The 26079-nt window shown below is 32.5% G+C and overlaps 2 protein-coding genes and 1 long non-coding RNA gene across 4 annotated transcripts; all 3 read right to left on the reverse strand.

Moving 5' to 3' along the window:
• Window positions 1-36: 36 nt before the first annotated feature.
• LOC108458677 (uncharacterized) lies at window positions 37-4665 on the reverse strand. 2 transcript variants are annotated; one of them, XM_017758085.2, is made up of 15 exons: window positions 4332-4665; window positions 4106-4220; window positions 3873-3984; window positions 3713-3757; window positions 3571-3638; window positions 3424-3478; window positions 3242-3321; window positions 3068-3151; window positions 2867-2980; window positions 2116-2234; window positions 1901-2018; window positions 1599-1726; window positions 1293-1458; window positions 1132-1211; window positions 37-487 (listed from the first exon to the last, which is right to left on the reverse strand). In XM_017758085.2, the coding sequence occupies exons 1-15, from the start codon at window positions 4625-4627 to the stop codon at window positions 412-414; spliced, it is 1656 nt and encodes a 551-aa protein (XP_017613574.1). In that variant the 5' UTR covers window positions 4628-4665; the 3' UTR covers window positions 37-411. The 2 variants fall into 2 exon arrangements, with proteins under 2 accessions (XP_017613574.1, XP_017613579.1); XM_017758090.2 differs by lacking the exon at window positions 3068-3151.
• A 455-nt stretch (window positions 4666-5120) lies between these two features.
• On the reverse strand, window positions 5121-15091 carry LOC108484132 (uridine/cytidine kinase UKL1, chloroplastic-like). Its single transcript, XM_017787817.2, has 15 exons — window positions 14744-15091; window positions 14484-14575; window positions 14331-14400; window positions 14119-14237; window positions 13758-13854; window positions 13037-13116; window positions 12542-12736; window positions 12220-12303; window positions 12101-12126; window positions 6863-6897; window positions 6683-6743; window positions 6320-6413; window positions 6165-6237; window positions 5597-5679; window positions 5121-5480 (listed from the first exon to the last, which is right to left on the reverse strand). Exons 1-15 carry the CDS (start codon window positions 14883-14885, stop codon window positions 5334-5336), a joined length of 1398 nt encoding a protein of 465 aa, XP_017643306.1. The 5' UTR covers window positions 14886-15091; the 3' UTR covers window positions 5121-5333.
• Window positions 15092-19124: 4033 nt separating this feature from the next.
• LOC128281618 (uncharacterized) lies at window positions 19125-19897 on the reverse strand. Its single transcript, XR_008271868.1, has 2 exons — window positions 19755-19897; window positions 19125-19409 (listed from the first exon to the last, which is right to left on the reverse strand). It is a non-coding gene; the product is annotated as an uncharacterized LOC128281618 (long non-coding RNA).
• Window positions 19898-26079: the final 6182 nt, after the last annotated feature.

Genomic DNA, 26079 nt, shown 5'->3' on the forward strand with positions numbered 1-26079 from the left:
AAAATATTTTAGCCGATTACATGGGACAAGTGATACTTTTTATTTAAAATAAATAAAAGTTAGATTAAATTAAAAATAATAAGTAATGACTGATAATGGAAGATTATAAGCGGGCAGGAAAAAATATACAAAATAATGTATGCCTATATTTATATTAAAATAATACATCAAACACGAAAATACATAAATAATAATAATACAAACACGATTCACAATGCATATTGGAGACGAAGGATGAGGAGTTTGTTCCCCCAAACACAAAGTTGACAGCAGCAATGCAAAAACTTCCGCAGGACAAGAATTTTATGACGTCGGTTAAACTTTCATTTTCCCTGGAAAGTTGTCAATGATGGTTGCATATAAGAGATCAAAGCCACAGTCAAAGCGGACAAAATCCAATGCCACTGTTCCTCAACCCTGTTTCTTCTTTTTCTTTCCTGTTTTCTTTTTCTTGAGGCTCCTTTTGAACACAGCTAATACCTCAATGCTGCAATAAACACCCCCACAATCACTCGAAAGGAGATCAAAAGGTTTACTTCTTTTATATGTGTGTGTGCGCGTGCGTGTGCATTTGAGGTTGCCGAGGTTTTGAATGTTTGATTCCTCATCACTCAAACTGAGAGTGTATTCGGTAGAGTTAAAAAGAGGGGAAGGATAGAAAGAGGGAGAATTCTACCATGAGTTCCTCTAAGAAAAAGCTTTGGTATTACCAATATTTTTAAGGATTTATCAATATTGGCGGAGTTCATGGTAGAATTTCCCAAGAAAGAGGAAAGTGAAAAAATAAAAAGAATTATGACAAACGACAAATTTATCGTTTATGCTTAATGCATAAAAGGAAATCATTTCAATTTAGAATGATTAGAGTGAAAATGAAGGAGATATAAGTGTGCATATTTACAAGACTATGCATTTAAAAAAAAAAATCATTTTCTTTCCTATCATTTTTCAAGTCTAACAAAAAGAAAATTATATTTTCCATCTTTCCAATCCACTTTTCTCCTTCAGGTTTTTTTCTTTCCAATTTTCTTTATAGTTTCCACCCTACCAAGCAAAGCCTAGTGTCCAACACTCTACATGCATAAATGTAGGCTTATTTGGCAATGAAACATAAGTTTGAAGGAGCAATACCTCTGAGTGCCTGGAAAGAAATTAAAACCATGGGCTTTTTCCAACTGCCAAGACTTACTATTCAACAAGGACTTGCAATCCTGATATATAATCCAACAATAACTAGTTTGTGAAAACTTAAACAAGTTAAAAACCAGAACATAATTTCCAACTACAAGTACCTCTTTGAAGCTTTCCCATCCACAGCTTATATAAATGAGAGTTTCTGGAAGTGATTGAGGATCTTCTGAAATTGTTTCTCTTCCAACTTGAACTGAAAATTCTTTCACGCGTTCTCTTTCGCGTAAAACCCATGGTCTCTTTTCTTCTTTTATAATTGAAGATGAACTGGTGTTCAGATAAAGGAGTTAATGAAAAAAGAAATGTATTTAAGTGCTGCAAATTCCAAATAACAATTTAGAAGTGTTCAAGATAGAACTGCCATCATATACTCTACAGATGGCTAGAAATATACAGAATCATCCTACCCTTTCAAAGATGGTTTAACTTTATGTGAAGATATGGTCCGTAATGCATCAATCAAAGTTGTATCTAATCCCTTCCGAGGAGGATCAACGACAATCACATCTGATCCCACAAGCCAAGAAAGAGGATCCTGCAAATTCAGTGAATTATTCATACAGATAGTTTGGAATTATTCAACAGTCACATTGCATATCAAACTTCCAAGGAAGCTCAAGGCATATAAACATCATTATCTGGATAACAAATCATTTGTGAATCCTAAATGACATGGAAGACCATAAAGTTGCAAGAGCTTGATACTAACAATGGAAGTGTCAGCATTGTGCCAGCTAATGCTGCCCTCAATAGACTTCGGTAAGCGGTCAACTGTCTTCTCAAATGATGGCTTAGATTCTTTGTTAATCTCAATGCATTTTACAGACCTGGTAACAAAAGAAATAAAATCAGAATAAAAGCTTAGTCTCGTTGAATGCAAGAATCAGAGAGAAATCTGAAGTGCTAGGGACATTCCATTCTTGCCTGCATTTTTTAGTGGCAGCTAATGATAATCCAATGACACCAGCTCCTGCATACAAATCAGCCACAGATGCTCCAAAAGGCACATATTTGTGTAACTTCCGAAGCAAACTATCAAAAGCCTGAAAAAGAAGCAATAAGAAAATATGCACTAAGCACTTCGAACAAACAATACACAATTAAGCTACACATGTCCTGCAGATATTTAAGTTATATTATGCATCATATGCTGATCTAAAGCTCCAGGCAGGGAAAAAAAAATTGGAAAAGGGATCTACACTACACATGTCCTGCATCATGCAGTAACACAAAAAATGGACCAAGATCAATGTTACTCGAACTTGAGTATAAGTGTCAGGTACGGGAATATGCCCGAAACAGGCATAACCAATTTTTTAAAAGTTTTTATTAATTAATTGGAGGGCCATATTTTCATTTCCATGTCCAAATATGTGTTGAACACGGATGTCAGGCACTAGGACTTGAAGAAAACCAAAACGTTGGAGCAATATAGGCCAAGATAACGCACAAACAGCTATGACAAGAAAAATCCACTGAAGGATATAGATAGCATTTAGAAACAGGCACCTCGAAACCCTGACTCTATGTACTCAGTTCCTGAGTAAATAATATTTAGCAAAGTTTGCCTTTACTTTGCTTTGTATTGTTCATTTCTCTCTCATGGAAAATATAAGCGATGGCATGTAAAAACTCCCAGTCCAATGAGACCTGCTAAATTTACAGCTTCACTTACCCGTGTGTTTGCTTGGCCGAAACTAGAGGGATCCAAGGATATATCAATCCCCCCAACATGCTCCCAGAAATCCCTTTCCCCCAAAAGATGTCTCCATCTATTCCCAAAAATTATCTGCAACATCAGTTGAGCATTCTAAGTTTCAAATGTCCAAAGAATTCAAAGAAGGGGAAAAAGAAAAGAAAAAATAAGCTAACTCGCATTGTTAGTAGATGTCTGAAAATTAGCCCACACAGAATGGACCAAATGGAGTTTACTCCTTGACCCACCATTTCTCCACAAAAACTGAACATCATTAAACAGAAGTAAGCATCAAAGAACAGAACTTTGACATCAAACAATAGAAGCGTATAAAAGTTAGGAAGTTGAACTCACGTTAGCCAAGGCATTTAATTTGTCCGAATTTGAGGACTTCTCATTTCTTGAATTCCAAACTAAAGCAACCTGTACTCTACCTGGAATCATAATTTATTCAACTGTCACTCTTATTTGCCTTAAATCATTAGGAAAACAGAATTTTCCAGAAGAAAAAAGCCATACAAATTGCTTAATACTACCATTTCTATATCTTTCAACAGCTGGAAGTGCAGTATTGTGTGTTGTAACAGCCATCTGCATCAAAATAAATCCAAAAATACAGATTCCAATAATACTCTATTTCATTTTCTTGTTAATTAATATTTAATATCATCTGAATAAATCACCTGAACGTATCGCAAATCCCCTGTCCCTTGATCCTCATCATATGGTTCAATATTTAATTCTCTAACACCTAACATGGATAAGGGATTTAAGTAAATTTACTCAAATTTAAACCTTTAAAAGAAAGAAGAAAAAGAAATCAACCTTTTCTTAGTAGCTCAACAGCAGCATTAATGTTGGGGTGATGAGCTGAAATTGCAAGATTAACATTAAAGAAATTCAGACTAAGAACTTAAAAAGAAACAGTGATTTAGACACAAAAATGTATTTAAAAATACTAATTCAATTTTCCGATTTTTAAGACCTTTGCATTGAGGAATATCCACAACGTTATGAGTACCCTCCTGATAGAGTCCAATCAGAGGGTTCTCCGATGATCCACGAACGGCTAACTTTGCTCGACACCTCCATCCCCACTGGAAAGCAAAGCAGAGAATCAAAGCCCATTCCCAAAAATATTAAGAATTTCAAGGGAAAAAGAAAAAAGAGGAAATTTGTAATTGGGAACTAAATAATATGAAATTGCCGGGAAAATACCAATCTACAGCTATCGAAAGTAAAATCTGACACTCCAAGACCCTTGAAGAAATTAGATGCTTCGTCTACGATGACCGGACGGTGTAGATTGAACTCGTGCGTGCATCCAGAGCACCTGAAAATTACATTTTCCTTTCTTAAGAAAATGAAATTTTATTGCAACTAGAAAGTTGAGTAGAAAAGTAAAAGTTTCTTCGTTCTTTTCGAACGCGAGAAGGGTGCATACGATTCAAAGTGAGGACACTGTAAGGCGCAAGTTAGCGAGGGGACAGTAGCTGCGGAAGTAGCTGGCGGGAGTAAGGAGGGAGGAATTGGAGGAGAAGCGACGGTTGGCGCTGTGGCGGGGGATACGCGGCAGGTGATGATTGGATAAGTGGGACGTATTGGGAGGGTGTAGAGTGACATCTCTGTCGCGCGCGGTGGCCGTGTGGAGAATTTTTCGGGGCTCCTTGGCGGGAACGGATAATGTATATCATCATTAAGAAGGATAAATATCTCAATGGTACAACTCGGTCGGACCATCTATCCTAAACCCGAGCTGAAGCCCATATTTCCTTTTTATATTTTGGACCGGCTTAAGCTTTTGAATAAGAAAGCTTAAATTTATGCGTTGGCCTAAATTTGTACCGTCTTTGATAGGTTAAATGGAATTACTAATTAAACTCCAACTTTAGGTATTTGTTAGAGTGTTATTGAATACTTAATCAAATAAATTAATTTACGTTTGTAGTGTATGGAGGGAGTTGAGTTGAATTATAACTTGAAAGAACTTCAAATTTTTTTTTATTTAAATCTGAAATAAAGTCAGATTTAAATCAGCAATGTTTGCTCATTCTATTATTAAAATAATAATAAAAAATTATCATATTTAATTATTTTTCAAGTTTTTTCATTTATTTGGAAAGTGCATGGGTCATTATCACGATATACCCATATGTAAAGAATTAGAGCAACATAACATGGCAGCATCAAGTGGGTTTGAAGTTCCAACTGTGCCAAAAAGCGAAAAGCAAAGTTCAAGAAAATCACAGCAACACCTTTGATTATCATTATGCCATGCCCCATCAAATTTAACAAGAGGCATAGAACAATCAGCAGGAATTGTCTTACATCAATTTGCATTTAATCAGTTGGCTGATCAGGCGTATATGTAGTTGAGGATATCACCGTTTCTAGCTACTGGTCCATTTGATACTGGTTATAGTTGCAACTTTCCAACTATAGTTGATCAATCATCGGTACCAAAATATCGATCTCCAAACTCAACCATACCAGGTATGACACGGAACTCCCCGTTTAGTGCAACGTCAATTTCCGAAGTGACAATTTTCAAGGATGGGAACCGTTTGCAAACACAATGGATTCCTTCAGGTGCCTGAATAAAAGAAAATGAGGGATGAGTATATAGGAGGAGAGGAAACAAGAAAAGGTGGAAGTAGGGGTTGCAAGATAGTAGATGCATCAGCAGCCAACAATATGGAAAAAGCTCACAGAGATGAGGTTCAGGAATATAATGTGCGATTCTGGAACTCCTTTCTGTATGAGTAGTTCAATGGCATGGTTGGCAGAGTTCCCTACAAGAAAAGTCATCAAGGCAGGTTCTCATCGGAAGCCACATTAATAATCGAAGAATACAAAATAACACGTATTTTCAGGGATCATAACATGAGTTGACAACAGATGTGTTCCTGGATTCTTAAATTTGATAGCCAGAAGAATTTCTAATTGATGATTTCTCTGTAGACTTCCTATGTTGTTCCAACTTTTCATTTTCTTCTAACCCAGCTCAGACACTTTTTCAGTCACAAGTATGGTGATATAACCATCCAGAGACCCTCCAAATTCAAGGAAAAACCCAATAGAAAATTGAACATAACAGTGTTGGATACATACCGGTATCCGATACTTACAACCAAGTCCAAGTAACATAGTGTGCAAATGCTTCAGGATAGCTTTATTTTGCTTAATCTACTTTTGCATTAGTGTAGTGACAGCAAGTACAATAAATGGGGAAGAACTATGTTGCGGAGACTTCATTTTGGAAGATGAACAAGCTTACCTGTAGCAAGAACAGGATCCAGAAGGAGGACATGCCGTTCTGAAATATCCTTAGGAAGCTTTTCATATATAAGCTAAAATATCCGAGAAAAACAATTAACAGTTAAGATTATAAGTAATACCTAACAGCATAAAGATGTCAAAAATGTTACTAACATGTTTTCCATTATCTCCATCACGGTGAATCAGAATTTTTCCAATTTTTATTCCTTTGCAACATGCACGCAAGGCATTTTCCATGCTTTCACCACTGTAATAAATAAATAAGAGAAAAACTGTTTAGTCAAACAAAAGAGAATAGCATAGAAAATCGCAACCAACCTAATTAAAACGAAATTCTAGAATCAATGCAGTATTTATGATGTACCAAATAGCCAGAACAAGACAATAGAAGGAAATTCATCTTAACTTTCATCATATAGAGCAAAAGATCACTCAACACCCCATATTTTGATTAAACAAGGTCTGCTGTCAAATAACAAAAAAGGTGACCAAATCAACACCTGATCAAAAGCTAACCTTCGAACAATGGAAACACCACACAACTTTTTGCAAAAGTCAACCCCAGTGTATACGGATGCTGAAACGAAATAGCAGCAAATTACAAATGTAAGCAGAATATTAATTGCTTTCATGATAAGACATCTTAAGAACAGCCCAAAGAAGAAAAAACCGACATAATTGTTTAACCAAACATACCTGTAGGTGTTATTACTTGCTTCTCAGTGAATGGCTGTTGCGCGGAAGCGTGTGAAAGAGTAAAATTATTGTACTGAAAAATCACACCAAGTTCAATTCCCAGGAAAGAGAGGTAGATCACGAAGATCACTTAAATACCAAGTCTTTCCTAGCCAGAATATCCCTCTATCGTAATTTAATAGCACAATAAATCACTACAATCACATTCACAAAATATGCAAAACAAATAATAAAGAACACCATAATTTTAACGAGGTTCAAGAATTTTGCCTACGTCCCTGACACTACCAAATATATTTCACTCCAAAATTACAAGTGAAATTTACAAATAGAGAGAGAATAATGCCTTAAGTAGAGAATGGCAATTATGGGATGAAGAAAGTAAGAAATGGTTAGGCCTATTTATAGTTCAGGTTCAAGGATCAACTTGCAATGTCCCTATACAATTAGGGACCAAAATTGCAATTATCCCATGCCAACTTTTAACCCAACTTGCCAGCCAATATTACTTTCTACTTTCGGTGCCCACCCCATTTGACTTTTCAAAGAATGGTGGGTTCCAATAATCTCCACCTTGAAGATTTGATTAGGATAATCTTATCTTCACACAATTCTTTCTGCTTTTGACAACAATACTTGATAGTGCCTTCTTCAACTGTTAAACTTGCAGGATATTAATTAAGTTCAAACATTGAACTTAGTTGCTGTTACCACCTTGGTCATCATATCTGCGGGATTATCTGCAGTCTTGATCTTCTGAAGACAAATTTTCCCCTCTTCAATAATTTCCCGCACAAAATGGAATCGTACGTCGATATGTTTTGTACGTGCATGATAGACTTGATTCTTTGCTAAATGAATAGCAGTTTGACTATCACAATACACGTTAATATGCTCCTGAACCAACCCCAAGGTTTTAGCCATACCTTGTAACCAAATAGCCTCCTTTACAGCCTCTGTTACAGCCATGTACTCGGCTTCTGTGGTTGACAATGCAATCAGAGATCGTAGTGTAGACTTCCAACTTATTGGTCCTCCAGCAAGTGTAAACACATAACCGGTGGTTGATCTTCGCTTGTCCAAATCACCGGCATAGTCAGAATCAACGTACCCAATAACACCTTTACCAAGTGTATTATCCTGCTTGAACAGTAATCCAACATCCACGGTCTTCTGAATATACCGTAGAATCCATTTCACAGCTTGCCAATGTCCTTTTCGAGATTATGCATATACCGCTCACTATACTAACTCGCTGTGAAATGTCGGGTCTTGTACACACCATTGCATACATCAAGCTACCCACTGCATTAGAATACGGAACTTGCAACATGTATTCTCGTTCCGTATTCGTCGAAGGAGATAGTTGTGCAGAAAGCTTGAAATGAGAAGCCAACGGGGTACTTACAGGTTTTGTCTGCTCGTTCATGCCAAACTGCTGTAGTACCTTTTTCAAATACTGCTTCTGAGACAAGCTAACTCTATTATGAGCTCTATCTCTCCATATTTCCATGCCGAGAATCTTTTTAGCTTCTCCTAGATCTTTCATCTCAAACTCGAGATTGAGTTGAGTCTTCAATCTTTCAATCTCAACTTTGCTCTTAGATGCTATTAGCATATCATCAACATATAAGAGTAAGTATATGAAAGTTTCTTCTTGTAGCTTCTGAAAATACACGCAATGATCAAATTTACTTCTTGTGTACCTTTGCCCTTTCATGAACTGATCAAATCGCTTGTACCACTGCCTCGGAGATTGCTTCAATCCATAAAGCGACTTTTTCAGGTTTGCAAACCCAATTTTCTTTTCCAAAGAACCTTGAATCCATCTGGTGAGTCATATAGATTTCTCTTCCAAATCACCGTGTAAAACGCGGTCTTCACATCAAGTGAACTAGTTCAAGATCATATTACGCAACCAAGGCTAGCAAAATCCGAATAGACGAATGCTTCACAACTGGAGAAAACACTTCATTGTAATCTATTCCTTCTTTCTGACGTAACCCTTTGCTACCAATCTAGCCTTGTATCAATTTCAATTTTATCGAAATCCTTCCTTCTTTGCATATACCCATTTGCATCCAATTGCCTTCTTTCCCTTGGGTAGTGTCACCAACTCCGTGTCTTATTTTTATGAAGAGACGCATTTCTTCATTCATTGCTTGCTTCCACTTTACACCATCGTGGTTACTTATCGCTTCGTAAGTAGAAGGAACATCATCATCTGCAATTGGAAGTGCATAGGCCACTATATCATCAAAGCGAAGCGGCTTACGAATCTCTTCTTGGCCTTCTATATGCAATTGAATCTTGTTGCTGTAGAGGTTCTTGGGTAGGAACCTCTTCATCATTTGTCCTTCCAATATTAGCTAGATCATCGTTAACCTTTTCAAGCTCCACCTGCTGCAAAGTACTACTGGTTTTGTCATCCTTTTGTGAATCATTGTACTTCAACATGGTTGATTCATCAAAAGTCACATCTTTACTGAAAACAATTTTCCTTGTATTAGGACACCAGAGACGGTATCCTTTTACTCTATCAGTTATACCCAAGAATAATGCTTTCTTTGTTCTTGGGTCTAACTTAGATTCTTTTACATGATAATATGCAGTGGAACCAAATACATGTAAAGAATCATAATCGATGTGATTTACCGATCCACATCTCCATAGGAGTTTTTCCATTTATTGCGGTGATGGCAAACGGTTAATTAGATGGCACGCATATGTAATCGCCTCACCCAAAATTCTTTGTCCAATCCAAAGATTGGACAACATACATCGAACTTTCTCCAAGGTATAGTTCGATTCATGCGTTCTGCCACCCCATTCTGCTATGGTGTATCCCGAACGATGAAGTGTCGCACAATGCCCTCATCTTGGCATACTTGTAGAAATGGATCGTTTTGTACTCGACCATTATCGATCGAAGTCGTTTGACCTTTCGACCGATCCGAGTCTCCACCATCTTCTTCCATTTCGAAATGCATCCAAAACTTCACTTTTCTTTTCATTAGATACACCCATACTTTTCTTGAATAATCATCAACAAAAGTAACAAAATAGTGCATACCTCCCAAAGAAGCTACTTTGGTAGGTCCCCACACATCACTGTGAACGTAGTCCAGAATTCCTTTCGTATTGTGAATTGCTGGACCAAATTTTACCCTCTTCTGCTTGCCCAGAACACAATGTTCACAGAATTCCATTTTGCAAGAATTTGCACCTTTCAACAAGCCTTGCTTCGCCAATGTCTGCAAAGCTTTTTCACCAGCATGTCCCAATCGCATATGCCATAATCTGGTAGCCTCTGAATCTACATTTTTTGTAGAAATTGTTGATGTTGATCCAACAACTGTACTTCCATTTAAAAAGTACAAGTTATTTCTTCTTGTGCCTTTCATCACCGTCAATTGCCCAACTACTACTTTTAGTAATACATCTCTCAAAGTGATTGTGAGCCCTTTAGATTCTAGGGCCCTAATGAGATGAGATTTTTCTTCGTGCTAGGTGCGTAGCGAACATCTGTCAAGACTTAGATTGAGCCGTCGTGATTCTTCAATTGGACTGCACCCACTCCCATTGTCTTACAAGCACTATCATTGCCCATAAGAACAATTCCACCTTCTAGCTCTTTAAGACTAGAAAACCAGGTCCTTATTAGGACACATATGGTAAGTACATCCTGAATCCAAAATCCACTCATCCGCTTGACATGCCATTGCCATGCCAACCAAGCTAAAGTCGACTCCTCATCATGCTCACACACATGCATTAGAAATAGCCTTGCCCTTTTGTAGCTTAGGACAATTCTTTTTCCAATGCCCTTTTTACTGCAAAAGGCACATTCATCTTTGGCGGGTCTCCCTTGGACTTTCCCTTCTACCGATTTGTCAGTGAACGACCTCTTCATCGTTAAGACTTCGCGGTTGTATCTCTGTGATCTCTTTTATCTTTCTTTCGAGTCTCAGATCTATACAACGCACTACAGACTGCATCAAATGTGATCGTGTCCTTCCCATGAAGCAATGTGGTGGTAAGATGATCATATTCATCAGGAAGGGAATTCAACAACAATAATGCCTTGTCTTCATCTTCAAATTTCTCATCCAAATTTAGCAAGTCTGCTAAAATTTTATTGAATGAGTTCACATGGTCATTCATCGACATACCGGGTGCATATGTGAATCGATAAAGTTTCTTTTTCATATAAAGCCTATTTTCAAGACTTTTCGTTAGAAACTTTTCTTCCAGTGTATCCCATAACTTCTTCGCTGATGTCTCCCTCATGACAGAGTACTTCTGCTCTTTGGCCAAACATAGGCGGATTGTACCACACGCCTGTCTATTGATCTTGGCCCACTCCTTGTCATCCATCTTGTCAGGTTTTTCTTCAAGGGCTATATCTAGCTCTTGCTGACATAAGACATCCAGGATCTCACATTGCCACATACCAAAATTATTGGTACCGTCAAATTTCTCTACTTCAAATTTTGCATTTGTCACAGTAGTCCTTGCTGATGACGATGCTGCTGCCATTTTTCTCCTCAATCCCAACTACTGTATACGTGAACAGTACCGTATTCGTAAATAGTGCCGTATACGTGAATAGTACTGTATACGTGAATAGTGCTGTATACGTGAATAGTACCGTAAACGGTCGTATTCCCCAAGTACGAATCTGGCTCTGGTACCAATTGTTGCGCGGAAGCGTGTGAAAGAGTAAAATTATTGTACTGAAAAATCACACCAAGTTCAATTCCCAGGAAAGAGAGGTAGATCACGAAGATCACTTAAATACCAAGTCTTTCCTAGCCAGAATATCCCTCTATCGTAATTTAATAGCACAATAAATCACTACAATCACATTCACAAAATATGCAAAACAAATAATAAAGAACACCAGAATTTTAACGAGGTTCAGCAAATTTTGCCTACGTCCTCGGGCACTACCAAATATATTTCACTCCAAAAATTACAAGTGAAATTTACAAATAGAGAGAGAGAATAATGCCTTAAGTAGAGAATGGCAATTATGGGATGAAGAAAGTAAGAAATGGTTAGGCCTATTTATAGTTGAGGTTCAAGGATCAACTTGCAATGTCCCTATACAATTAGAGACCAAAATTGCAATTATCCCATGCCAACTTTTAACCCAACTTGCCAACCAATATTACTTTCTACTTTCGGTGCCCACCCCATTTGACTTTTCAAAGAATGGTGGGTTCCAATAATGGCAAATGCCCAAGACCATGCTCCACCACCTAAATCAAATGCAAAAAAAATCCAGTTACATTTTCAGAACATTTAACAGAAACAAAGCATGTTTTATGCACAATATACAAAACAGAAGGTACCAGACGAATAAGCCGATCTGAATAAAAGACAAAGTCATGCTTAGAAATCTCCTGGTCTCTAATCAGAGTATGCATTCCTCTAATCTGAACCATAAATATTACTTATGATTTCATTAAAAAATTTAAAATAAATAATAATAATAATAATTAAAGACCATATAAAGACCAGAGACATAAACGCAACAAATAATTACAGATTAACAGAAAATAGTTGGAAATAACTTAAAGCATACAAGTGGCATTATAAGTCTAATGGGAAAAAAGTATATGTACTTCAACAAGTTGTAATTGAAATAAGTTAAGAGATAAAACACCAGATAACCTTAAATGTTGACTGAATTACATATGCATTGGGATATATTTTGCAGAGATCATGCTGACCAAGCTTAGTGCGGAGATGTTGCACAATCAAATCAATGGCAACATGATTTTCACCTCCTCGGGGGATGATGACATCAGCATACTTCTTTGATGGCAGAACAAAACCATCAAATGCAGGCTTGACAAACTTTGCGTACTGCAAAAATAACACATGACAATGTAATTATCAAAATGTTTGAAGAATTAATGCAAGGACTAAGGAGGCACATTAACCAAAAGTTCACATAAATATTTTAATGGAATAGAACGTTAAGAAAACAAGTACATATTCTGTTTCAAATCTACAAGCAACACTGTTTATGTTTCCAGATTTTTATTTCAGGGCTTCAATACAACTGACACACCATTCCAAACAAGAAAAATTAAAAGATGCAGAATGTATTCCAGGTTTTCAAGTATGAAATTAGAAAGAGAATTTTGGTATGAACCAGCTTACTTGTTCAAGAACAGAGCTTACATCCCTACCCCTCTCAACTGTGTCTCGTCTTATTCTGCGAGCAAGCCTCACATCAGCATCTACAAGTAATAAATTTCCAAATAAAATAGAGAACCATTAGAAACCATAAGAGTAAGAAAGAGATACATGGTCAGAGGAAAAACAACAGATGCACCATTGTAAATATAAGTTCAAGCCACAAAACAAATGCATGCAAATTCATTCAACTAAGTGAAGCAATGGAATTCTAAGGGTAATTTATCAATGAAAACCCGTGCGGATCTAAGAACCCAAATTTAAGATTCTTTGAATATTGTATTGGCTTCTGGAAATAACCACTGATAAAATTTAATCTTCTACTAGTTGGAGGGCCTCAAGCTATTACAGCTCAGAACAGTAAGTAGTTAGCAATTAAATTCAAATGTTAATTGTAGCTTTGTTTTATACATGAGTTTCTAGATCAGCTAGGACTTCAATCACCTTTCTCTTGGTAGACATTAGATTTCTATTTTGTTTGTACCGATCTTATGTTTCCTGTTATTAAAACCTATTTTGGTTTGAGTGGTTGGCAACAGCTATAAGTTGTTTAACCTTTATAGCTATGCATGATGTTAAGTAAAGAAAGGATCTAGCAACTTAAATAAATTATAAGTATAAACATCTCTAAAACAATCATCAGAGGATACAAAGATGGTAAGGAACTAGATAAAAGAGGTCAAACCTGTGTCAACAAAGATCTTCATATTCATAAGGTTCCTAACACACTGGTCATGGAAAACAAGAATTCCTTCCAAAATTATGACATCAGAAGCATTCACCTGGCAATGGTTAAACAAAGAACAAACCCATATAAGCTTGCCAACTTATTGCATTATCATCAATGGATTTAGATATTTTACAAAGCCATAGAGAACTCAATAATTAAAGGGACAAAGAAAAGGAAAATTCAAGTGTAAGCATTAGTGCATTACTTAAAAATTGAAACAGACATGGCCAAAACAACTATTACAAGTTCTCAACTGAATACACGTAAATTTTTGAATCATCATCATGCAAATTTCAACAACAAACTAACTAACTACCTGTCGAAAACTATTTGAAGATCGTTGATGACGTTTAAAATCATAGATTGGGACCTGAACAGATTGACCATCTTTGAGCTTCTCAATACAATCCAGAAGCTGCTCGGTATCAAAAGCATCTATAAAAACCAAAAAAACCAATGCATGATAAAAAACAATAGCATCCAATATAAAAAGGAGACAACAAAAGTCAGCAAACAATATTAATATACCAGGATGATCAAAATTATACTCGTGCACGCGTTTTAACTCTTCAGTAGTTAAACCACGGTAAAATGAATCCTTCATCCATAAAGAATAGAAATATGAGCAAACAGTTTGGTAAATTTCAGTTATAAGATGAACAAATTAACTTGAATTTGAACCTGATTGACAAGAACAACACGGTGATCGTGAAGCTGTTGGATAATCATATCGCAGACTGTCGTCTTACCAGAAGCAGTACCTCCTGATACCCCTGCACAATTACAATATAAAAAATAAAAAGCTTCCTGTAATTTAATTTTAAGTAATCATATTTTCAGAGCAAAAACAGCGAAAACAGCTAATTACAGCAAAAAGAAAAAACAGTTCAAAGAGAAATGTTCTATTTTCTTTGTTTATGTAGAAGAGAAGTGAGGAATACCGATGACGAAGGGCTGACGAGGAGCATTGGCGTCAGAAAATGCCGTGGAGGTGGCGGTGGCGGTTGGGCTACGGAGGCCAGAGAAATGAGGCCCCGATGCCTTCTCCATAACGTAATCTATGGAGGTCTTCTCTTTTGGCATCGTTAAAATGGGGGGAAATTTCGAACCTGAAAATATCGAAAAATAATAAAGAAATAACTAGAAATTCCAACTCAACAGTTGAATCAGATATACGAAGTAAAGAGAGACTGTGCCAATGCTGTCTTCTCTATCTATCTCTCTCACTCAAAAAGTTTAAAACCCAAACTAAACTATTAGTTAGTTCAAGTTTGGTGATTCAGCTTTATATGATCAACAAACTTCCGATTCGGGAGAGGTTTAAATAAAAATTTTAGATTAGTTTTGTGATTATTATATAGTGTTTTAAAATTAAGTGACTAAAATATAAATTTAGTAATAATTTAATCTTTTTAAACGTAATTTATCCTAATTATTAAAAGCTAAAAGAAAAGAACAAAAAAATTGGTTAAAAGTAGGAAAAGGAATATTAAACAATAAGAAAATAAAAATAAAAATTTGGTTAAAATAATTTGCGGTAACGTACAACTAATGTTATTAAATTGGTCATTTTAACTTCAAAAATTATAAAATAATTATTAAGTTATTTGAAAATTTTTATTTAAGTTATTAAATTATTCGAAAGTTTTAATTTAAACTACTGGGCTGTTAAATTTTTTTTTAAGTTCAACTAGCGAGCTTCAGCAACAATTCAATGATTAATATGGTGGATCAATATCTATTGGCGAATATAATAACATATCTTAGATTCAAGTCGATCTGATGATCAATGTTCGAGATCAGAGAAGAAAGCTTTCAGCTAGATTTATTCCGTCGAGTTGGAAATTCTTTCTATCAATAGTCTAGGGATTCCAATAAGTGTAAGGTAGTTCAGTTCCTCCCCTTTATTTGTCACTTGAGGATGTCAAAGTAGTGTATTCTTGAGTTGACTTGTCTTCCCCTCCGTCCAAGTCTTCGAAGCCGGTAACCATGGAAGTCGGAGAAGTCCTATCTCGAGTGACTGGTAATTGGGGTCTAGAAGCATTGGTGATTGATTCTTCTTCTCAAAGCATTAGAGAAGACTATACAAAACAATTTTAAAAGCCTAGTGACACAACTATATATTATATTTCAAATAATTTATACATATAGTAGATTCGTATATGACACAGGTAAGAAAACTATGTAATAACATAGTAATCTTCGCGCGGATATTTTAAAAATATTTACCTCGTACAATATAAGTTTGAATTTAAGTAAAAACATTCCCTTGGAATGTTCCTACAAAATAATTTAAAAATTTTCTTTTGGCAAAATATTGTTATTGTTTACAACAATAGTCATTTATATTTTAATTTTATGTATAATATTATATGTATATATTTTTAGGACTATTTTTATATTTTAATTTTAAGTCATTTATAACTTGTAAGTTTAATAAATTTTTATAAGTATTTTATTAAAGATAATTTATAACTTGTAAAATCTTCCTTGTATGATAGTGAGTAATAATATCATCGTGCCTTTCACATATAAAACTTCAAAATTAAAAGTACATAATTCATTGTAACATCTAATTCTCCTAGGTAATCGATTCTAAACTTTTATTAGTAAGAAATTGTTTAACCGCCTAATTATCAGTTTTATGATAAAATTTTCAGGTGCTAAATATATAAGAAAAGTCTTTATTCCTTCTTTAATAACTAATAATTCTTTTTCATATATAGCATAATTAATTTCATTTGGTTTAAATTTACGAACTATATCCACATATTAATTTTTTATTATTAGTCGTCTTAGCTTTTAAAATACATCCCTAATAATTTTGTGATGCATTTGTTTCTAGAATTAATTTATCACCGTTTTAGATAAATAAACTTTTGGAATATAATTTATTTCGATTTTAAATTTTTATAATTTCGAATCTTTTTAGACCGGATAAAAGATTTATCATTTTTAATTTTTCATATAACTTACCTATTTTTTCAGATAAGTTAATAAAAAATTTCTTCCATAATTAACTATTCCTAATAATATGTCATTACACAACCCAAATGGCATTACTCTCTATTGATAATGATCATTAGGTGCACTAAAAGCTGTTAAAGATTTAGATTCATCGATTAACATGATTTGCCAAAATTCTAATTTACAATCAAATTTACTAAAACATTTTGCTTGTTTAGCCCGATTAATTAAAATATCCTTTCTTGGAATAAAATATTCATAAAAATAATATTTTGATTTAATCTTTTATAATTAATTATCATCTTAACTTTTTCTTTTATTTCAACATGGTTCCTTTCTCTAATAATTTTATTGAAATTTTCCAATTTAATTTCACAATATCTAGGGCTATTTTGCCATAATTTCAGTGGTTCTTCACTGAAATTATTTTCTAATATTTTAAACAACCAATGAACTATTTCTAGTTGTTTAATCTGTTCTTTTCTTGGTGGTATAAAATTTTATCACACACAAATTTATGATTATCTACTAAAGATATTTCTACTGAAGTCTTTTCTGCAGATAATATTATTAGATTTTATATATAGAAAGTGGTAAATGTTGATATATAAAATTATTTCCTAATAATATGTCTCTAGCATTTCAGGAAAACATAATATTTTAGGAATAAGAAATCGACATTATTTGTGTAAATTGAATAAAATATTAATATGTTATTTATTTATAGATATTTTTATAAAATTATTATAATTTATCAAAATTATTTATTAATAAAATTATATAATCTATTTTATAATATTTAATTAATAGTGTTAAGATATTTTCTGTAGAATAAAATTATAATGATATATTTTAATAAAATTATTTATCTAATTAATCGATAGGAACTCCTAAAGATCTTTTAAAAGGACTAACTTTTATTCTAAAAATAGAATTTTGTGGCTATTTTGATAAAAAAAAAAGACCAAGATAGTGTATCTAGTTATATATAGTCAAAAATTAAATTATGTGATATTAGATATTTAGAAGAATTTTCTAAAAATTTCCTCATAAATATCAAAAATAAAAAATGAAAATATAGGATTTTGAAAAACTAATATTTTCATAAATTATCACTACCATGGGATGAAATTTGCATACAAAAATATACAAATTATCTAGAAAAACATAGTAAAAAGCTGAGTAGAACCAAAAAATATAAACTCTATAGCTAATAGAATAAATTTTACAAAAGAAAGAATAATTTTACATTGCTTACAAACTTAAGCTTCTAAACAGGTTAAAAACAAATTAAGTGCTAGACATTGTACTAAATTTTTAGAAAATGAGTGGGAATTTGGATTTAAACCAATACGTCATAATACTTATAAAAAACATAGAAAAATAAATAGAAGATATAAGTTAGTTAGATGGAAATTAGGAAATAAAAATATACTAGTTATAATAAAAGGAAAAATTGTTAGAAGAAAAACTTCTAAAAATTTAAAAACAAATATGTAAATGTTTTATATGTGATGAAGAAGGTCATATAGCACCAAATTGTCTTAACAAAAGAAAAATGCAAAAAAAAGGATTAAAACTCTTGAAGAACAAGATTTAGAAATATGCTTAGAAAAGAAATAAATCCTAAAGAAATATTATATGAATTAATATCGAAAGCAGACTCGATTTAGATAATGAAGAATATATATTTATGTTTAATGTAGGAAGTAGTTCTAAAACCAGTTAGAATAAATTCCTAAATCGAACAATAGGATATAAAATTAGAAATTTTAATTGGAGAAAAAAAGACTTTTCGATGAAATGATAGAAAAATAAATAAAATCATATTTCTAAAGAAGAAAATATAAAATATCTAAATTCAAAATATGGAGTCAAAGACACATAGAAAAAATTAGTGGCAATACAATGCTAAAAATACTAGAGGAGGAGGATTAACAGAAATTCCATTATTTACTAAAGATAAAATAAAAGATTTAGAAAGAAATATCCTCAAGTTAGATATATACATTTAGGTATAATTATGATAACAATTAGAGCTTTATTTAGAAAAGGTCATGATATACCTATAATAGCAGTTTATTAGATAAAAGATTTGAAAATCCAATAAAAGCACTTATTGGAGGTATTCAATCTAGTTTACATACGAGAGTAATAGGATTTAAAGTTAAACCAAATTACTTTATATCTATTACAGACCCTCTAATAGAAGAGTGTTTATTTTTAAAAATTAAACAAAAAATTTTGAAATAAATGACTTAGCAGAAGATCTAGCAATAAGTTGGACTTCTATTAATGAATATACTAATACGGCAGAAGTAAAAATTAAAGAAATTAATAATAAAATTATTGGACTTTTTGAGCCTAATAAATTTACTACAGAAATACAACAAAAATTATTACATTTAAGATGTTGTAGGCCAATTTTGGGCCTATTTACATTACAAAAGCCCAATTATAACCTTTAACCCAAAACAAAATAAAACCTAAACTACCAGCCCAAAATAAACAAACCCTAACCCACTAACATCAGCCCAAAAACATTAACAAAAAAAGAGAACCCTAGCCTCCTAACACCTAGGTGCGTCGCACCTAGGTCTGCCACCACCATGTCAGCCACCTGCTCCACCGTCCACCGACCTGCAAAGATCAAAAAGGAGAAGGGACAGATAATAATAAAAAATGGCATGTAACTTGGCTTTAAAAAGCCAAAATCTAAACTAAAAAGGGGACTTTTTTGTTTTTCATTAATACTAGCAGATTAAAACCAAAAGCAGTGGTTTCAATAATATCAAAGTAAGTAGATAGCATTGAATACAAACCCAAAATCTCAGAAATTGAAACTGAAAGCTAAAGGTAACTTTTTTCTCTTTTTCTTTTTTAGTCGAATCCTCCATCTATATTCGTATACACATAAATATATAATATAAATAAAAAAAAAGGAACACTTCTTAAAACATATAAAAAAAGGGAAAAAATATATACCTCTTCGGATTTCTGGCCACCGCGCGCAGTGGCCGACAACGGTGACATATGGCGGCTTGTTCGCCTGACTTTGAGTCCGATCAAAGGGCGAGAGAAAGGGATTGAGAGAGCAACTGAGTTTTTTTTTTTTAGAAGGATAGCATGAATGAAATTTTATCAAAAAATTTTGGCTTTTATAGCCTTTTAAAACGGCAACGTTTTGGGTACTCTCCCCAAACGCAAAATGACATCGTTTTGGAGCTAACCCGCGTGTTGACCCAACCCACTTCAAGGATCCGCGTGTTTTTCATTGGAGGGGCTAATTGCACTTTTAACCCTTCCGTTTTTTCATGCTTCTACAATCAATTTTTTTTACTTTTAATTCGGCCCCAAAATTTATCGCGCCTTTCAATTTGACCCTAGATGATGCTGTGCGTTTTAAAAAGGGGGGTTATTGCACTTTAGGCCTTCCGTTGTTCCACGCGCGTTCAAATAAGTCCTTTCTTTCTATTTTTATTTCGAATTTGCCTCAAAAATTTCATTTTTAATTCAATTTCGTCCTTTTTTTTCACTTTTTCTCATTATTTTATTTTAATTTTAATATTATTTATACTATTATATTTTATTACTATTATTATTATTATATTTTTATTTATTAGCATTTCATTACTATTATTTTACTTAATACTTATGTATATATATATTGTATATAGTATTATTAATAGTTTTTTAACATTATTGTTTTTTGTTAATATATTAGTACGTCATATATATTCTTTTAATATATATATTATACTCTATATTATGCATATATATTAATATTATATTATGTATTTTTTATATTATATTTTTATATATTATGTATATTTTTAAAATATCATATTATTCATATATTTTATTATATTATGTATATTTTTTAATAACTATATTATGTATGTATTTTAACACTATATTACGTACATACTTTTATTATTATTATTATTATTTTATATTTAGTTATATTTTTAAATATTTCGTTTTTTTACTATTATATGTATATATATATTTATTATCATTATCATTATATTCATTATCACTATTATTAGTACTAGTTTCGATATTCACTCAATATTTATATATGTATATACATGTACATATTTTTGTAGTGTGTTAATAGTTTTTTATATTATTATCATTTCTAAAATATATATATATATATGTTTTATATATATTACGTATATATTTTAATATCTTCCCGTGTAAATACTTTCAATATTATATTATGCATATATTTTTGTCTATATATATACTTTTAATACTCAATACTATTATTATGAATATATTTTTGGTATATGTATATATATATTTTCTTTTATTATATTATCATTATTTTTCCTCTTTATATTATATTATTTTTACGTACATATTTTTAATCAAGTATTATATATTTTATATATATATATGTTCACTACCATTTCATGTTTACATTATTAATATCACTACGTCAAAAATGCCGTAATACGACAGTTATGGAGCAACACTTTCCTAAGTGTTGGGATTGACTGGCCAAAATACGCTTTAGGCAACTCTTTCATAAGTGTTGGGATATGCAAGCCTAAAGCAACGCTTTTATAGGAGTTGGCAAAAGTCTAGTCCTAAGACGACACTTTTGGGGCAAGTGTTGGTATAGACTGGACTTTAGCAACTCTTTGTATAAGGGTTGGTATATGCATGCCTAAAGCAACGCTTAAATAAGAGTTGGCTTTGTCTAGTCCTAAGACGACACTTTTGGGGCAACACTTTCCTAAGGGTTGGGATATGTATGCCTAAAGCAACGCTTAAATAAGAGTTGGTTTTTATCTAGTCCTAAGATGACACTTTTGTGGCAACATTTCCTAAGTGTTGGGATAGACTATGCTTTGGCCAACTCTTTGTATAAGGGTTGGTATATGTATGCCTAAGGCAACGCTTGAATAAAAGTTGGCTTTTGTATAGTCCTAAGACGACACTTTTGTGGCGACGTTTTACTAAGTGTTGGGATAGACTATGCTTTGGCCAACTCTTTGTATAAGGGTTGGGATATGTATGTCTAAGGCAACGCTTGAATAAAAGTTGGCTTTTGTATAGTCCTAAGACGACACTTTTTTGGTGACACTTTCTTAAGTGTTGGGATAGACTATGCTTTGGCCAACTCTTTGTATAAGGGTTGGGATATGTATGCCTAAGGCTACGCTTGAATAAGAGTTGGCTTTTGTCTCGTTCTAAGACAACAGTTTTTGTGCGACACTTTCTGAAGTGTTGGGATAGACTGGCCAACATATGCTCTAGCCAACTCTTTGTATAAGGGTTGGGATATGCATGCCAAAGGCAACGCTTAAATAAGAGTTGGCTTTGTCTAGTCCTAAGACGATATATATTTTCCTAAGTGTTGGGATAGACTTACCGACATACGCTTAGGTTAACTTTTTATATAAGGGTTGTGATATGCATGCTTAATGCAACGCTTAAATAAGAGTCAGCTTTGTCCAACACTATGCCTACACTTTTGGGCCGACACTTTCTTAAGTGTTGGGATAGACTAGCCAACATACACTTTGGCCAAATCTTTGTATAAAGGTTGGTATATGCATGCCTAATGGGTTTAGGGTGTTTAGGGTTTAAGGTTTAGGATTTAGGGTTTAGGGTTTAGGGTTTAAGATTTAAGAGTTGGCCTAAATCCCCCAAATCATTCATCTTCTATTTATTAAAAATTAATAAATTTTATACTGATATAAGCGATTAATCTCAGATTTTTTTAATATGAACTGTATTGCGATATAAGTTTAACTTAAAGGTTTCGTTGTTAGCTTCTATATTTAGGTTTTAGGGTTTAGGATTTAGGATTTATGGTTTAGGAGTTTAGGGTTTAGGGTGTATGGTTTTAAGGTTTAGGATTTTATGGTCTTGAGGTTTAAGGTTTGTGGTTTAAGGCTTAGGATTTTGATAAAAACGTCACAAAAAATCATTTTATTTTAAATTAAACGGCATCGTTTTGCTCCCGGTATTCTCACCCATCATCCAATTGTCTATCATGTATTCTTTTCGCACGTAGACAAAATTTGAAAGTAAAATATAAAAAAATATATGTTAAAATAAAAATATTAAAATACTATTATTTAAAATAATTTTAAAATTTTTTAGCATATGACTGATTTTTTTAATTTATATATTAAATAATTCTTATATAATTGTAAAAGAAATAATATTAATTTTAATATATTAAAATTATGATTATAGTTTAAATTATTTAAGAGATAATAGATAAACTTTATATATATTAAAATTAAAAAATTGCTAACCCATGTATCTCTAGAGAAACAAAATTAATTAGTAAATTGAAAATTTTAGTGAATTTGTTTGATGTGATGCATATCTAATTTATTTCTTTAATTTTTAGTGTTGCAAATATTACGGGTTTATCTTTCTTTTTGGAGGATTATTTAATTAATAAACATAATATTTATAGTGTTTTATATTCCAATATTAATGACTTAAAATAAATGGATAAAATGAAATGATATGAGAAATACACCAAAGAGGTATGAGTTTGAGAAAAAAAGAGATACAGATAATGTGATAGTGTTATTTGAGTAACAATTAAGTTTTTTTCAATAACATTACTTTTCTGAAATTTGCCACTCACTATTTCTGAAATAGGTTGGCTAAATGAAAATTATAAAAAAATTGAAACAAGTAAATTTAAAATACAACTTTGAAAGTATTGAGTGTAATAGTAAAATATATTATATTTTATAAAGTGAATAAATTCAAATTTTAAAAATAAAATTTTTGAAGTCTTGAGTTTCAAACATACATAAAAATTATTTTAGTTACGTAAATTCAATGTTATTTTAGTTACGGTACAAGTAAATATAATGAGAATAATAATTAGGATCAAGAGTGTAATTAAAACTAAAGTAATAATAAAGTAAAGTTTAATTTATAAGCAAAATCAAAATTAAAGATAGGGTTGTGTTTGTGGAGACTTGATTTGTCTGGAAATACAAAGAAAACACTTCAAACAAAATAGTGTTTCAGAGTCAAAGATTCCAAAGCACTCTCAAACAACTAAGTTAAGCTTCTATCTCTCTCACACAGTTTACTCCGCTCCTCTTCTCCTTTTCATGGTCTTCGCCTTTCCTAACAGGTATTTCTTCCTTCCTTTTGGTTTTTCTTTTTCCTTTTCTTTTTATTTAAGACAAAACCCCAGATCTATTTGTTTTTATTATTTTCCCTTTCTCATGTTGATTCATTCGTCTTTATTTTTATTTTTTAAATTTTGCATAACAAAGTCAAAGATTGTGAGAAATGAAATGGGTATCCCTAAAAAGCTTGATTTCTGTGTTATTTTTGTTTCACATAGGACATTGTTGTTATGCATGAATAAGGATGGAGTAGAATGTTATGGGTATTTGCTGGTTGTGGTGGTCTTTTGAGATGGGATTTGTTATTTGATTTTCAATAGACAAATGCAAATTAAAAATTATAAACATCATTTAGTTCTATTGTGGCGTGTTTGTGTTGATGATTGATTGAAAATTATAAACAGTAATAATCTGATTGAAATTACCTTTGTTCTGTCTGATTTCAGTATGATATATAGTTTTCATACATTTGCATCCCCTTATATATAGTTTCCAAATACTAAGCAAACTGAACTAAACTTCAGGCTAGTGTAAAGGAACTAGATATTGTGATTACTGGATTTTAATTACGACCATATTTAAGAATGCAAATCAAAACTATATATATTGTGTATATGGCCCAAATGGAGCCACTGATTTTCAACTTCAGGAGGCATCATCGACAGTAAGCATTAATATTTTTCCGAAAAGAGTACAGACACCATTAACCGAACAAATACCATTGCCTAAACTGTAGAATCCAAACAAAAACCTTAAAATGCCCCACATTTTAAATTTGCTTTACAACACCTTGGTGAATGTTTGCAAGACTTTATTGGGACCTTCCAGAATAGTTGATTGCTTTATAATTTCAGGGAGGGAAATAGTCTCCTTGATGTACTGGCTAGAAAGGGCAGCACTCTTAGTTTGCTTTGTAAGAGACGTTTCTAAAGACTATGTTTATCTATGTTGAGCTTTATGCTCCAGTTTGTTAAAGCTGATATGGGTGGTAGTGTTATGTTTAGAGCTGCTTTTTAATTTATTAATGAAGTACCAAAAAAAGTGAAATCATTGATTAATTCATTAATCTGCATGTTTTAAATTAAAATTTTATCAACTTATAATTAAATTTCAACTTATATAAATAATAATATTTTATAATCAATTAATAGCATAAACATAAAAGTAGTAATAAATCATTTATAATACAAGATAAAAATATTATGCATAAAATAATAAATGATAAAACATATTTGCCCTTCTTAATTGAGCTTGCCTCATATGAAGCTTTTTTGAGCTACGTTGTTGATGGTATTATTTTTTTGAATTTTTCAAGCTAAATTAAAGATCCCGAAGCATGAATAATGGCATATACTTTTTACTATAATTGAGATAGAGTTTGATATAACCAAAAGGTTAGTTAACCTTTTCTTTTCTTTTTTTTTTCTTTCTGTTTTTTAGATTTAGGTTTAAAATTTTTCTATCTTTGTAGTTTGGACTATTTTATTTAGGAATTTAGATATTATTTATCATAAATTTTAATATTATTTAATTATCATAAAGATAAATTTTATTTATTTTAATATTTAAATTTGTTATTTTATTTCTGGATTAGGTAGTTCTAGTTTAGGTTAATTCACCAGAAAGCCCATATCTTTTCACACATGAACCTTATGGTTAGGCATTCATAGATACTCTATTTTAATATTAATTACTTTAACAGATGGTGGATAAAAGTTGGATAGATGCTCCAAGATTTAGCACCAATCACCTAGCTGGAATAGAAAGATTTCTATCATTTACAATTGGAAAATCACTTTCTAACGGAAAAATATATTGTCCGTGCCATCGTTGCAATAATAGGATATTGCACGAACCACATATTGTGGGTTAGCATCTTCGTCTTTATGGTATAATAAAAGAATACAAGCATTGGATTTTTCATGGAGAATCCATTGAAAGAACATCGATGCAAATCAACCAAACCATGAGAACTTCTCCGTCAATTTGTACGTTGTCACAAGATAACGAAGCCGATTTAAGAGATCTCATAACGGATGCTCTAGGTATCAACATCCCAACTCTTAATGAGAGTTTTGACGGAGTTTCAAGCGAGTTTTAGAATAATGGTCGGGAGTATGATGTTAATAAGGCCCAAAGGACTGCGGAAAGAGCAAATACTTTTCTAGATGATTGTGATATTC

This window comes from Gossypium arboreum, chromosome 10, assembly GCF_025698485.1.
Source record: "Gossypium arboreum isolate Shixiya-1 chromosome 10, ASM2569848v2, whole genome shotgun sequence".
In the NCBI taxonomy this organism is placed as follows: Eukaryota; Viridiplantae; Streptophyta; class Magnoliopsida; order Malvales; family Malvaceae; genus Gossypium; species Gossypium arboreum.

What these genes read in the sequence shown, in the direction of transcription:
- LOC108458677 (XM_017758085.2), bottom strand. Translation starts at nt 4,627, where the DNA reads ATGGTCCGACCGAGTTGTACCATTGAGATATTTATCCTTCTTAATGAT. An exon ending in CTTTCGATAGCTGTAGATTG is followed by an intron (nt 3,985 to 4,105) that starts GTATTTTCCCGG and finishes TTTGCTTTCCAG; the next exon opens with TGGGGATGGAGGTGTCGAGC. An exon ending in GCTGCCACTAAAAAATGCAG is followed by an intron (nt 2,019 to 2,115) that starts GCAAGAATGGAA and finishes TTTTGTTACCAG; the next exon opens with GTCTGTAAAATGCATTGAGA.
- LOC108484132 (XM_017787817.2), bottom strand. Translation starts at nt 14,885, where the DNA reads ATGCCAAAAGAGAAGACCTCCATAGATTACGTTATGGAGAAGGCATCG. An exon ending in TAATTCAGTCAACATTTAAG is followed by an intron (nt 12,304 to 12,541) that starts GTTATCTGGTGT and finishes TTTATGGTTCAG; the next exon opens with ATTAGAGGAATGCATACTCT. An exon ending in CAGATCGGCTTATTCGTCTG is followed by an intron (nt 12,127 to 12,219) that starts GTACCTTCTGTT and finishes CATTTGATTTAG; the next exon opens with GTGGTGGAGCATGGTCTTGG.